At 47.0% G+C, this 14,315-nt stretch overlaps 1 protein-coding gene across 2 annotated transcripts in view; it reads right to left on the reverse strand.

Moving 5' to 3' along the window:
• PPARGC1B (PPARG coactivator 1 beta) overlaps positions 1–869 on the reverse strand; it is a 106,814-nt gene extending 105,945 nt beyond the window's left edge. Inside the window, exon 1 of one of the 2 annotated variants that reach the window (XR_003002315.1) lies at positions 732–848. Coding sequence is in view for 1 of the 2 variants with exons in the window: in XM_024738240.1 (XP_024594008.1) it covers positions 732–809 (78 nt within the window). In the remaining variant the exon portion in view is untranslated. Of the gene's footprint in view, positions 1–731 lie in introns of both variants that reach the window. The other variant, XM_024738240.1, reaches the window with a different exon arrangement.
• Between the last annotated feature and the right edge of the window lie 13,446 nt (positions 870–14,315).

The raw sequence follows: 14,315 nt of genomic DNA on the forward strand, positions 1-14,315 counted from the left end.
CCGGCACACCAGGGCACCCTCTCCTGTCACGCGCGTGTCTCCGGTGGGGCTCCCAGGCGCCGCCAGAGCCCGGGACGCCGCCTCGCCTTCCCTTCCCCCAGCATCGCCGAGCGCGCACCGGGGCCGCGCGCCGCAGGGGGACCCAGGCATCCCCAGACAGTCCTCCGCCCCCATCCTGCCGTGCTTTTCCCCCCGGGGGCTCCGCCGGTTAGCGAAACCAGGAAGGTTCTATCCCCGCCCGCATGTCCACGTGCCCCGCAGACCCCATGGCTTCAGCGGGCAACTGGCAGGAAACTCTGAGCTGCTAGCGCCTGTGCCCGGGCCACAAGTCCACGTGAAAGTACGGCAGCAAGTGCCGGGAGCCTGAGGGCGCGCCTCCCGCACCCAGAGCCAGCGTAAGGGTCCCCCACACCTTGGCGCGGCTCAACCTCCCCAGGGAAGCGCAGAACCCCCCAGCTCTGCGGGCGTGGGGGCCGGACTCCAAGCAACGAAGGCTAGACCCTCCCCAGCGGCCGTAGCGCCCCCAACGCTCCGGCACGCGCGGGAGGACCTCCAGCTCCCAGTCCCCATAATGAAGCGCATCGCAGGGTGCACGGAAGGGGGGCTCTGCAGCCTGGAACCCCCGATCCCCCCAACACGCCCACCGCTGCCTCCCGGCCTCCGCGGCTGCGGCGGCAGCCCCCGCAGCTCAGCAGCCCTGGCTCCGGGCCCGTGGCCCCTGCTGGCCGTACCTGCGTGTCGGCGAGATAGTTGAGGAAGAAGGAAGAGAGCTCTTCGTCCAGCAGCCCGCCGCAGTCGTTCCCCGCCATCTTCCAGCCGCGGCTGCAGCGTGCGGCGGAGTCAGCGCCGAGCCGGCCGGGGGGGAGGGAGCGAGCGAGCGAGGAAGGGAGGCGGGAGGAGGGAGAGAGGCCGGCGGGAGGAGGAGGGCGGAGCTCGGGCCCCGGCTGCCGCAGGGCAGCTGGCTGCGGGGGCGGGGCCGCGCGGTGCCCGCTCGAGCTGGGGGTCGCGCCCCCACTTTCCTGCGCAACGTCTGGCGCCGCGATCCTCGCCCGCTGCCCCCTGCCCGGGAGGAAAGCGCCCGTAGCCTGGTGACGGTGCCCAAGCCGACAGTCCAATGCCTGCGCAGCAATGCGGGCAGCCCACCGCTCCTGCCAGAGCGAATCACGTTGCGTTAGCTCTGGGCGGGTCCTTCGAGACAACCTGCTTCGGCACAGCTGGGGAAACTGAGGTCTGGGAAGGTAGAGGACCTCGTTTGAAGCCACAGTGCAGTTCAGTGCAGGAAGACAAAGCCCAGGTCTGGCTGCCCTGGAGGCTTGAGTTTGTCATGCCGGGCTGCAGGCCAGAGAGGGAGGGATACCATAGGTCAAAGGTGGAGAAATCCGGGAAGGCTCCTCAGAGGGAGTGGCTTTTAAAAAATTCTTTTCCTTAGAAGATACGTTGACCCATATTCCAAATGTAACCCTCTTTCTCTCTTAAGTATCCCCTCACTCCCTAATTCCTCCCAACCCCCCCCAAAAAAACCCCAAAACTTCAATGACTTCAAATGGCCAGCCTCCTGCATGCTTCCCCAGGCCCACTGGCCTCCTCCCAGTTTCTTGGGTGAACCATCTCACAACAGGGTGCTGTCCCCTGCCAGCGGACATTCATCTAGTAAACCACATCTTCACCGCATCCTTCCTTGCTGCCCCTCAGACTGTCAACCCATTCCCTCTCCCCCTACTCCCACCGTCCTGGGCTCCCTTAGTTCTGCAGGCCTTTAAAACACTGGTTAACAGTTGTCATTTTACATTAGTTTCAGTGAAGATTTGATCTTGGAATCTCTTCCTACTAGACTCTAAGACCCATGGAAGCAGGGCCTGAATCTGCTTTGGCACATGCTATGTCTCCAGTGCCTGGCATATAGTAGGTTCTTAATAAATAATGTGTTAACTAAAAATCACAGAGGATTTTGATCCCCCATTACCACCACCACACATTGTGTAGATAAGGAAACTGCCCAGAGTCAAGGGTGCACATGGAGTGAGTGCCAGAGCCAGAACCAGGACTCGGGTCTCCTGATGCCAACCTTGAACTCTCATCATCATGCCCTGCTGTTTGCCAGGCAGGCGATGAGGGCACCGCCTGGGTAAAGGCAGGAAGGCGGGAAGATTTAGGCCTGTTTTATTGGGCCCTCCTGCCTCCTGCTCTCCTCCCACCCCTGCACTCACAAGGGCTGACCCACCCTGCCTGCCCTACCTGGGCTCCCTCCCAGCCAGAGGAGGAAACAGGGAGGGTCCACAGTACACCTGCTCAGACTTGAACACCAGGGCAAGAGCTTCCTTCTTCTCCAGCCTGAGGTTCCCAGAACCGCAGGGCATGATTTCACTCGTTGGGCTTTAGACCAGTGAGCTTTTAAGGGACAATGAATCCCAAGAGAAAGCCTAGGACTTCCCCGGCGGTCCAGTGGTTACGACTCCACTCTTCCAATGCAACAGACGCGGGTTCGATCCCTGGTCAGGGAACGAAGATCCCACATGGCGCGCAGCCAAAAACAAAAACAAAAAAACGAGAGAGAAATCCTACATGTAACTTTGGAGCACTAGCCTGGAGTCAGTAGTCCCAGGTTCTGGTCCAGCCCACCACATCTCATTCCAATATTGAGCAACTCAGGGAGTTAAGAGCATGGGCCCTTTAGTCAGATTGCCTGGTTTTGAACGCCTGCAAGTCATTTGGTCTCAGGCCTTGGTTTCCTCATCTACACAAATGGAGATCATAGAATTACTTACTTCAGGACTTCCCTGGTGGTACAGTGGTTAAGAATCCGCCTGCCACAAAAAAAAAAAAAGAATCTGCCTGACAATGCAGGGGACACGGGTTCAAGACCTGGTCGGGGAAGATCCCACATGCCGCAGAGCAACTAAGCCCGTGTGCCACAACTACTGAGCCTGCGCTCTAGAGCCCGCGAGCCACAACTACTGAGCCCGTGTGCCACAACTACTAAAGCCCTCACGCCTAGAGCCCATGCTCCACAACAAGAGAAGCCAACGCAATGAGAAGCACTGCAAGGAAGAGTAGCCCCTGCTCACCACAACTAGAGAAAGCCCGCACACAGCAACGAAGACCCAATGCAGCCATAAATAAATAAATAAATACTTTTTTTAAAAAAAGAATTACTTCATAGGGATGTTATGATGATCAAGGAGATGACATATGGAAAGTGTTTGGCACAGTACCTGACTTCATGGGGAAAATGCTAACCTCTCTGGTTCTCTGTTTCCTCATCTGTAAAAATGGGGATAAAATATTTGTCTCTCGGAGGCCCTGGCCAATGTTACTTTCCTTTCCTCCAGCGCTTACAGGTTGCTGGCTACCTTGAACTCCAGTAGGTCTGGATTTGAATCCTGGTGCTCACTAACTTTGTGCCCTTGGTTGTTTACTTAACCTCTCTGAGCCTCAGTTTCCTCCAGGTAGGGATCTTGTGAGGATTGAATGAAACAATGTGTGTAAAATAAATTGCCTAGCCCTGCACCTGGCAAAGAGGAAGTGCTAATTCTCACGCTCACATCGTCACCACCATCACCAGTGTCATCAGCATCAGCACTAAGGACGTGAGCTCTCCTAAGGCCCCGCTTTTCTGCTGTTGCCCATAGACACCAGAGTCAGAGCCCCACAGGACTCTGTTTCCAAGAAGTGTCCCTACCAGATCCAGCCTGGCCTCTGATTGGTGTTGTGTCCCTTATAACCCAGGGACCATTCTTGGAGGGTCCCCAAGGCCAGCCATCTCTAGCCTTGGCCTGGCAGAGTTGCAGTGCCAGACAGGGCCTCCCAGGGAAGCCCTCAACGCTCGCCCAATGGCTTTTGTCTTTAAAACCCTGATGTTGATAGAAAAGCCACAAATTGCCCAGCTTCAGGGCGTTTCTTACTAACCCCTGTGTCCTCAGAATGGGCTTCTGGCTGGCAAGAAACTCAGGTGAAAAGGCACCTCACCTGAGATATCCAGCCTCTTTTACAAAAACACCTTATCCCAGGAATTCCTTTATCAAGGGCCAACCACAGAGTCAACCTCATCACCTTCTCTGATCCTTAAAAGTCCTCAAGAAACCTAACAGGCTAGATGATCTTGTGCAGTTAGCTTCACGTATCTGAGGCTGCTTCCCTACCTGTAAAAACAAAAGGGTCGGGCTTCCCTGGTGGCGCAGTGGTTGAGAGTCTGCCTGCCAATTCAGGGGACACGGGTTCAAGCCCTGGTCTGGGAAGATCCCACGTGCCACGGAGCAGCTGGGCCCGTGAGCTACAAATACTGAGCTCTGCGCGTCTGGAGCCTGTGCTCCGCAGCAAGAGAGGCCGCGACAGTGAGAGGCCCGCGCACCGCGATGAAGAGTGGCCCCCGCTTGCCACAACTAGAGAAAGCCCTCGCACAGAAACGAAGACCCAACACAGCCAAAAATAAATAAATGAATAAATAAATTTATAAAAAAAAAAAAAAAAGGGTCCGGCTAAACCAACCTCTACTGAACACTCTAGCCCAGATATCCTGGCAGTTTATAGGTATAAACCTAAACTTAACAGCTTTTCTGTACTGTGCATGTTTCAGACACCTGAGTTTATATCATGTCAGATTGTCTTCAGCAACCCTGAGTAGTCAGCAGTGTGATATCCATTTTATGACTGAGGAAACAAAAGCTTAAAAGGGGTAAAAGTGATTAGCCCAAGACCAAGCAGTTAGAGACACAGCTGAGATCTGAAGCCAGATCTGTGCATGGTCTAAGCCACAGATGCTTGAAAGGGATTGAGGAAAACCTCACACCAGCAACCCCTCCCGGGAAGCTGGAATGGTGGCACATTTCCTATTTTATGACTTTCAGGTGAAGGGCAATAATCATGCCAAACTTGGACTTCAAGTGCCTCAACTCCTATCTCCTCTGCCTTTTATTGGCCTTGCCTCTCCCGAGATTAGTGAAAGTTTGCCCTGCCCATACCCTGGGCAAAGCCCAGACTGCTCCAGGCTCCATGGAAATGGCTGCAGCAAAGTGAACCTATTTGACTTGAATATTTTAGTCACTACCAACAAATCCTCAAAAGTAAGAAACATCAGTGTTTTCTCCCTTCTGATAATAGGAGAATGCTTTACTCAGATATTACAGCCATGATTCTCAAACTCTGGAGTCATGTCAGTCACCCGGGCCCCGTCAGCAGAGATTACAATTCAATAGGTCTATGGTGGGCCCAGGCATCTGCATTTCATAGGCTCCCCTAAATGACTCTGCTGCAGGAAACTACCCGTCATTCAATAGATGTTTAATGAGCACCTACTATGTGCCAGCCAGTGTGATCAGTGAACACAACAGCTGCCACCCCTGCCCACATTCTATTCAACACAACCGCTTAGTGAATTTTTGTCGAGTGAATGGGGGAGCTAGGACATGGGTCTTGATAATCACTGAGGTTTCCTGCCAGCTGCCCATAACTCTGATTCTCTGACCCAGACCAGGGAGTCAGACACACACCTATTTCCCATCTATTTCTCCAGTCCCAGGAGGCAAAGACTCAAGCCAAGAGGAACTAAAAATTACCTGGTTTATATTGTTAATTTAGAAAGCCAGCTCCATCTTCTATTGAATTGTAGAACTTGAGAACTGTGGAGGGGCAGTGGAGGGTATGTTATCTACCAGCTTCGCTGTACAGGTAGAAGAATGTGGCGGAGGTCATACAACCCTTCAGGGGCAGAGCCAGGACTAGTGGCCAGAGCTCCAGATTGGGTAGTGCTCAGGTGTACTTCACAGGACAAACTTCTCAGGGCTGAGGCTGTGGAAGACATCATCCAGTTGCGTCAGTCAAGGGTCTCAGAACTGGGGACAGGGGCTTCTGGCCCTTGAAAGTCCATCATAAGCAAGGCACTTGTTTGTGTTGCCCTCGTCTTCCCGTAGGGCTAACTTATAAACTCACCAATACCTTTGGGAGATACTTACCAGATCACTTTCTCTTTGACACACTGCAAATGATGAAAGGGTTTCCAAATCAGCCAGTGAGGGCAGTAAACAGCTGTGAAGTCAGCTATGACTGTTTTGCAGTTTTGAAAGGACAGCTTTTCATTCACCCTCCTCTGCCTTGTTAATGACTGTGCACAAGTATGGGAGTCATGAAACGGGGCAGGAAGAGAAACACCTGCTTTTTTCCCATCTGCCCACAGATCAAAATGACCCCAGACATGTGTGACGGATAAATGGGCCCTCCTTATGCCCATTTGACAGATGGAGAAACAAAGGCCCAGAGATGTGAATTATTCTTTTTTTTTTACAGAGATGTAAATTCTACCAGGTTATTATATATATATATATATAAATATCTACCTATATATCTATATCTATCTATAGATAGATCAACCTATCTGTCCCACCTGACCTAGAATTTTGTGTGGATCAAGTTCACTTACAAAGGACTTTGAATTTTACATTCACAGTCCTAAATCATCAGTAATGCTCCTTTGGAAATTTATCCTAAGGGTCTGATTCAAAAGCTGGGACCACTACAGCATGATGTTTATGTGGATAGATAAATAGATAGATAGATTCAACAAATATTTTTAGAACCTGCTGGGTGCTACAGACCTGTGCTACAGGCCCACAAATGGTAACCATAATACAATCTTTGCTCTTGCATAACTCACAGCTCTGATCTCCACAACACGCAGGGGAGAGACTAGTCAACATGCAGCTTGCTAGGGAGGGTGTAATAAGTTCCTTAATGGAGGAAGTTGGGGGGCTGTAAACTGGGTGGGGCTGGGAGAAGAGTCCAGGGGAGAGGCGGGATCTGAGCCAAGACAGTGAAAGTAGTAGGAGGGATATGGAAGAGTGGGTGGACTGAAGCCATATTTTAGAGGAGGGATCAATAGTCTTTGGCCATAGGTAAGAAATGGTGGGGGAATTACAGGGAATGGTCAGGACACCCAGGTTCTGGCTTCACTGGATGATTGGTCTTAGAAGAGAGGCAGCTCAGAAGGTAGTCTCTTAAGGAGTATTTTCAGATGACTGTGGGATGTTCAAGGGGAGACATACGAGGGGGGCACATTGATGCCAAGCAAAAAATTGGAAAGAACCTCAACATCTAGTAAGACAGTTCAATTCCACACCTAGTTACAGACAGTAGACAAAAGCTCACACATGTGCGCAGAGAACTGTGTCCAAGGACGTTCAATGCAGTATTGTTAATTATGGTAAAAATAGAGGTTACAGGAAAAATGAACTGTAGGGTGAGATCACACAATGGAATATTAGATACTTGTGAAAGTCAATAACAGCTGCATGAATCCACAAAGATAAATCACAAAAGCAATAAGTGAGATCAACAAGCAGCCTAAGGATACACACAGTATTATGCCACTTATGTAATATTTTAAAATATGCAAAATAACACTCCATAACGCTGGTCAATGCATGTATATGAAGTAAAAGCCTAAACACGGGACAGCAAAGACACAGATCATTTTAGGAAAGGAGAGGAGAGAGGGATCCAGGGCTGGCTTCGTGGGTGTGCCACCCCATGCGTGCAGTCACACTGGCCCTGGGCATGCTCTGCTGTTGCCATCTTGAAATTCATAATGATTTTTGAATAAGGGTTCCCACATTTCATTTTGCACCAGACCCTGCAAGTTATGTAGTTTGTCCTGGCGGGATTAGAGTACATTGTACGTGAGAGAGCTCCAATTGTACCTGTGATTTTTTTTTTTTAATCTCAAAAAAAATTTTTTTTAAATTCATTTAGGTATTTATTTTTGGCTGTGTTGGGTCTTCGTTGCTGCACGCGGGCTTTTTCTAGTTGTGGAGAGCGGGGGGGCTATTCTTTGCTGTGATGCGCGGGCTTCTCATTGCAGTGGCTTCTCTTGCTGCTGAGCATGGGCTCTAGGCGTGTGGGCTTCAGTAGTTGTGGCACATGGGCCCAGTAGTTGTGGCTCATGGGCTCTAGAGCGCAGGCTCAGTAGTTGTGGTGCACAGGCTTAGTTGCTCCGCGGCATATGGGATCTTCCCGGACCAGGGCTCAAACCCATGTCCCCTGCATTGGCAGGTGGATTCTCAACCACTGCGCTACCAGGGAAGCCCTCAAAAATGTTTTTAAAGTATCAGTATTTGTTAAATCTATGTAGTGTATTGTTCCCTGTGCTTTTTTATATGTTTGAAATATTTTATAATACAAAAACAATGAAGATGTAGTTATATAAATAGTGGTTTATTTACTTGAAATACACTGCAGAAGGTAGAAATCTATATGGAAAATGTACAGGAAAACATGTATAACATTAAGTGAAACAGGATTATAAAAATGTTTGTAAAGTGATTATAGTTATATGCATAAATGTACATGTAAAGTGTGTATGTTAAAGTGACATAAGGAGTGTAAACAAATGAAACGTGATTAGGATGGCAGAAATAATTTCTTTTAATATTTTCATTTGTGTTGTTACAATTTTGTTTTTACAATAAATGAAATAAAATGTAACTTGCTGTCTGCTTTCTATACTAAAAACGAGCTCCTCTGATAAACTATGTTGCTGAGTGCTGTGTTATTTAAGTAACAAATATGCATTGTAGCAGGGATATTTCAGAGAGTCAAGATCTCAACATAAAGGAGTAGCTATGATGGAACTTTTGGGAAGCCTCCCTAAAATGAGGCCTGAACTGGAAGTCAGGTTGGAGTCTCACTCTGGCACTGAACTCACATTTGGACAAATCTCTTCTCCAACTTAACACTCAAATTCCCAGTCTGCACACCAGTGGGCTTGGACTGGATCAACCACCCCAAACATGCCTTGGATGGGTGTCTCCCCGAGACCTCTGCCTTGACGGTGAGATGCTCTGATTCCCTATCCCCTTTGCAGGGGAGATCATCCGGTCCATGTGTATTTTGGCAGCAGAGACGGTTGAAGTAAGGATACTGAGAGGAGAATCCAGGTCAGTAGGCGACCCCAGGAGTATTTTACATGGGGTGAAATCTCCTTGGCTCCTGGAGCAGCCAGAATGGCAGAATCCCAGGGAAAGGGCATGGTCTTACCAGCAGGGCAAGGCATAGAGGACACAGCATCACGGGAGCCACAGAGCATCCTGGGTACAGCATGATGGGTGCAACCCTGCTCTCTTCAGCTTCCCTGAGAAAACTGACAGACAACTCAAAAGAAGAAAAATTGGTTGAAAGGGAATATTCCACCTTCTGTCAGAGTTATTTTATTATTTTTTCATTATAAATTATTTTAACTTACAAATGACATAATTATTTTATCCTTGTATATATAAAAAAAATAAACAATACAAATAAAGGACAAGGTTCTGTCACCAACCCACCCAACACCACTCCCTCCCCACAGGTGCCCACTGTTTGTATTTCATGAATGGCCTTCCAGAAAAGAAAAAAAAAAAAAAAAGTGTATTTTTCTTTGTTTTATATACTCATTATAAGACTAGAAATCCTCAAAGTTTCATTGAGACTTTTAAACAAAAACGGAATCCTACTATAATAATTACTATTTTGTAATTTCCTTCTTAATGTGTCTTGGAGGTCTTTCCATATCAGTACATATAGATCTACCTATTCCTTCAAATTGATGCATGGCTTTCCCCAGGGTGAGTGTGCCATGGACTTGATTTGTAACTGTTGGTCCATCATGTTTCTAGACTTATGTTCTCCAGGTTATATGGTCCTGGTTATATCACCAAAGAATATGCAAATCTGGGGATAGAAAATAATGACAATGGATGCATTCCTTTATTCATTCAATCAACAGAAGGCTGTGTGTGGAATGCTTACTTTGAGTATACCCTTCATCTTTTAATACACAATCAAGCCAGATATGCATAGTTTAGAAAATAATATCAGTCAAGTTGCTACATTGTTTGAAATTCATTCATCATTCCTTCATGAGCAAACTACTTTGTGCCACGTATTCTGCTAAACTTTGTGGGACTATACAGTATTAGTTGTGACTGCTCTGGTTGCAAATAACAAAAAACCCTACTTAAACTGGCTTTAACAGGTAATGTATTGGCTTCCATAATTAACACATTTAAAGGAGGAATGTTGCCAGGAAGATGTGGAAGTTCATTTCTCAGCTCTCTTTTCCTCTGTGTCAGCTTCATTCTAAGACAGGTTCTCTCCTGGTGATGGCAAGGTGGTATGCTCCAGGCCCAAACCCAATCCTCTTAGCAAGTCCAGCAAAGGAACTGTCTCAGTTGTCCAGCAAAAGACTAGGATTCACTCTGATTATAACAGTTTGGCTCAAATGCCCATCACTAAGCCAATCCCTGCTCTGATTGGTCAGTACTGGGTTACATGCCCACCTCTGAATCCAGGAGTCAAGCTGTTTCATGCAACCCCCCCAACGCCCAAACCAAGGTTTCTTAACAAGACACCATTAATTTGAATGGAAAATAATTACATCCTTTTTACTAACTTCAAACTGAAATTTAACATTTCCTTCTATTATGAAGGTAGCAAACAAAGCACAGCGGTATTAAAAGTTCCTATAACTTTGGCACCAATAGAAATCACAGATATTTCATATCATATCACAGAATATCATTTGTGTTCATCACTATTTTGAAATTACAGTAGCTATTAGACCAACTAGATCTTGTGTGTTAATTAAAAATATATATTGGGCTTCCCTGGTGGCGCAGTGGTTGAGAGTCCGCCTGCCAATGCAGGGGACACAGGTTCGTGCCCCGGTCTGGGAAGATCCCACATGCCGTGGAGCGGCTGGGCCTGTGAGCCATGGCCGCTGGGTCTGCGTGTCCGGAGCCTGTGCTCCGCAATGGGAGAGGCCACAACAGTGAGAGGCCCACGTACCGCAAGAAAAAAAGAAATATATATATATATATATGTGTGTGTATATATATATATTATTATATCAAAATTTCTTTTTCTTACCATTTGATAACTATTTCAATATAATTGACTTCTTTTAAATCATTTGTAGTTGATATTAAGCATTTAAAAACATCAATCTGAGGAGGGGTCCATAGGCTTCTACAGACTGTCAAGGGGTCCATAGCACACAAAAAAGGTCTAGATATAGTATGGGGGAGGGGTGTCTCCCTAAAAGGAAATCAGGTGCCTTTGCCAGAGAAAGAGGAAAAGGTGCTGAGTAGGCAGAAACAACTGATGTCCACACCAAAGGGATACAGAGATGAATCAGATGTGAGCCTGCCTCTAAGCCAGTTAGACAAGGTGTCGGCACTTCCACCGCAGGGGGCACAGGTTCCATCCCTGGTTGGGGAACTAACATCCCGCGTACCACAAGGCCAAAAAAAAGAAAAAAAGAAAAAGCAGTACACCTAAGGACTTAACCACAGAATTAAATATCATAATGAAAAGAGGTGTATAAAGATGTCGCTCATTCTCGAAGGATTTCCATCATCAAAAACAATGAAAGACAATGGTGATACATGAAATTAAATGTAAGCATAGAAGTTAGTGGGACCATTTTTTTAAAATATGCAATGATAATTCTTAAGAATATTTTGTTCCATAAACCAGGATTAGTAATACTTCTCTGTGACACTCTCCAACCCTTTTAGAATTATCTTGAGGACCATTTAAGACAAAGATGTGAGAGTATTTTAAAACCCTCTAGTAGAATAATTACTGTTGGGACTCTTTACAGTTTATAGAGCATGGTCCTACTCATGAGCTCCATTCCACTCCTTGTGATGAGTAATCTCCTGCCTCAGGGCCTTTGCACTTGCTGTTCCCTTAACCAGGAGTGCTCTTCCCTCAGCTCCCCTTGTGTTTTGTTCTCATTCTTCAGCCCTTAGCCCAAATCTCACCTTGTCAGGGAGGCCCTCCCTGACTATCTGATCTAAATTAAATCTCTGAAATTATCTTGCTTGTTTACTTATAAGACAAGCAAGGCAGGAGAGCAGGAATAATGTCTTGTTACCCACAGTGTCCCCCAGAATCTAGGACAGTTCCTCCCACATGGAAGGATGCTATTAAATGAGGAGTGATCGACATCTCTGTGAAATTGGTAGCCAGGCCTGTGGTACAGAGGAGGAAGCTGAGGCGCAGGGAGGAGAAATGACTTATTCAAGTTTCTGTGGCAGGTATGGTAAGCACATAATTAATTGTCCAGCCTGGAAGGTTTTTACCCTGGACACATGCTAAGCTGAACAGGACACGGGATAGCAGGTGTAAACTGAAACAGCAAACAAAGACACCTGGTCACACTTCAGAAGGGGGACTAAACCCTGGCAAGTGTGAGCCATGTTCTTTCTGCTAAATCTGAAGTTCTGTGAAAAGTCAAGGTCAGCAAATTACTTTCCCCACATGTCTCTGCCCCACAGGGAACACTAACCTATGCAGCTCAGGAGCAGCTGATCATCACGAATCTGCTGACTTCATTGTCCCCCAGAAGTCCTGAGAAGGTTCTCCACAGCGGAAGCCAAGATTTCTTCTGTGGAAGTAGGTGCGACGGTAGAATGAACGAAATTAAACCTGGATTTCCTTTGTGAAGAGAAGGAGGAGAAGCTCATGAGATCACTTTGCTCTGCAGATGCCGACTGCCCTGCAGAGAATCCAGCGATATGCCTGCCCTTTGACCAGGTCTCCCTGTCCCTGGGAGTTCACCTTAAAAATGAGTGAAAGGAAGAGAAAAAGCTAGCCAAGCAAAAATATTCACTGAGGTGGACTGGGGGTGGGGAGGCTGGGTTTGGAGCGTAGAGTCAGGCAGGCCTGGGTTTGAAGCCCTGCTCTACCACTATCAAAAGAGTGGCCAACAGTTCCGCCCAACCCCTGCGCACGCTGTTCCTCCAGCATCAAGGGTGGGGTCTGGCTCTTCCCCTTGATTTCGGACTAGCCTTGTGACTTGATTTGACCAAGAGAATGCAGCAGAGAGGGTGCTATGCCAGTACCAGGCCTAGGTGTCAGGACAGTGGGAGCTTTTGCTTTCGCTCTCCAGGAAGCCAGCCACTGTGTAAAGAAGTCCTGTTAACATGCTAGACGGATCACGTAGATAGAAAGAGGCCCTGAAAGATGAGAGACCACAAAGACAGAAAACAGCTGACTCACAGCCATTTCAGCCGCCTCTGCTGCGGCACCAGACATCTGAATAAACCCATCTTGGATCCTCTAGCTCCAGTGAAGTTGCCTCAGTCAGTACTGTGTGCAGCAGAGATGACTCACCTCCACCAAGCCCTGACCACATTGCAGAATCATGAATAAACAAATGGTCCTTGTCCCCTTAAGCTATCACATTTGGGGGCAATTTGTTACACAGCAATAGCTACCTGAATTTGGGCAAATTATTAAAATAATGTGAGCCTCTGTTTCTTCACCTGTAAAACGGGATAACTTGAATACTTACCTTATAGGATTGTGGTGATGCTCAAATGTTACATAGCAAACATTTAGTGATTTTGTGGAATATAATATTATATGATAATATGGTATAATTTCCTGCAGGTGTTAAGTTTCTGTAAGTTATTGGAAGGACGCTACTGTGTAGAATAGTATGGAGCCATTAGAATTCATAAGCATAAAGTTTGTGAACAACGAACAAATGAAAACTGGTAGTGTATTTGGGTGGTGGGTTTTATTTACAAAGGTACCTTTAGGATTTCTTTAGTGGCGTTGTCAGCTTCTTAATAATAAATCATTTTAATGCAATTTCCAAATGGGATTAAGTTTTGAAGAAAACATGGAGAAATGAAAACTGTGTATTTGAGTTTTGATTTTAGTGAAAATGTACTCTACTCAAATTTCCTTTAATTCGATCTTAATAAAAAATAAGTTTAGTGCAATTATTAACTAGAAAACTGGTCATTGTGTAATTTATCCAGCGGTATTATGAGCCCAGCAGAGAACTAGGTGTTTGCGTTGCTTTGTTTATTCAACAAATAGCAAGAGCTCAAGGGGAGGGATGTCCATGCTTTGTTCTTTGATGCCTCCCAGCAACTCTGTGATGTCGGTGGTGTTATCCGCATTTCACAGATGAGGAAACTGAGACTCAGAAAGGTTAAGTTACTTGCCAAAGTCATTCAGCTTGGAAGTGGCAGAACTGAGATTTGAATTTAGGTCTCTTGAGACTGTCTTCCCATTATCAAAGCTCACTCCTTTGCCCACAGCAGTGCAGACTGCTCCGAACAGAGACTGACCGAGCAAGTTTGTGAGCAGCGAGAGGTAGCACTCTCACAGAACGACAGCATGGAGTCAGGAGACCTGAACTTGAATTCTGGGTCACTATGTGGCCCTTCCCTCTGGACCTTAGTGGCCTCACAGGTTAAATGAGGGATTTGGATAAATACTTGAAAAATTCTGGAGAATAACCCAAACCGTAATCCCTTGGACCTTAA

This window comes from Neophocaena asiaeorientalis, unplaced genomic scaffold, assembly GCF_003031525.2.
Source record: "Neophocaena asiaeorientalis asiaeorientalis breed wild unplaced genomic scaffold, Neophocaena_asiaeorientalis_V1.1 scaffold404, whole genome shotgun sequence".
Lineage (NCBI taxonomy): Eukaryota > Metazoa > Chordata > Mammalia > Artiodactyla > Phocoenidae > Neophocaena > Neophocaena asiaeorientalis.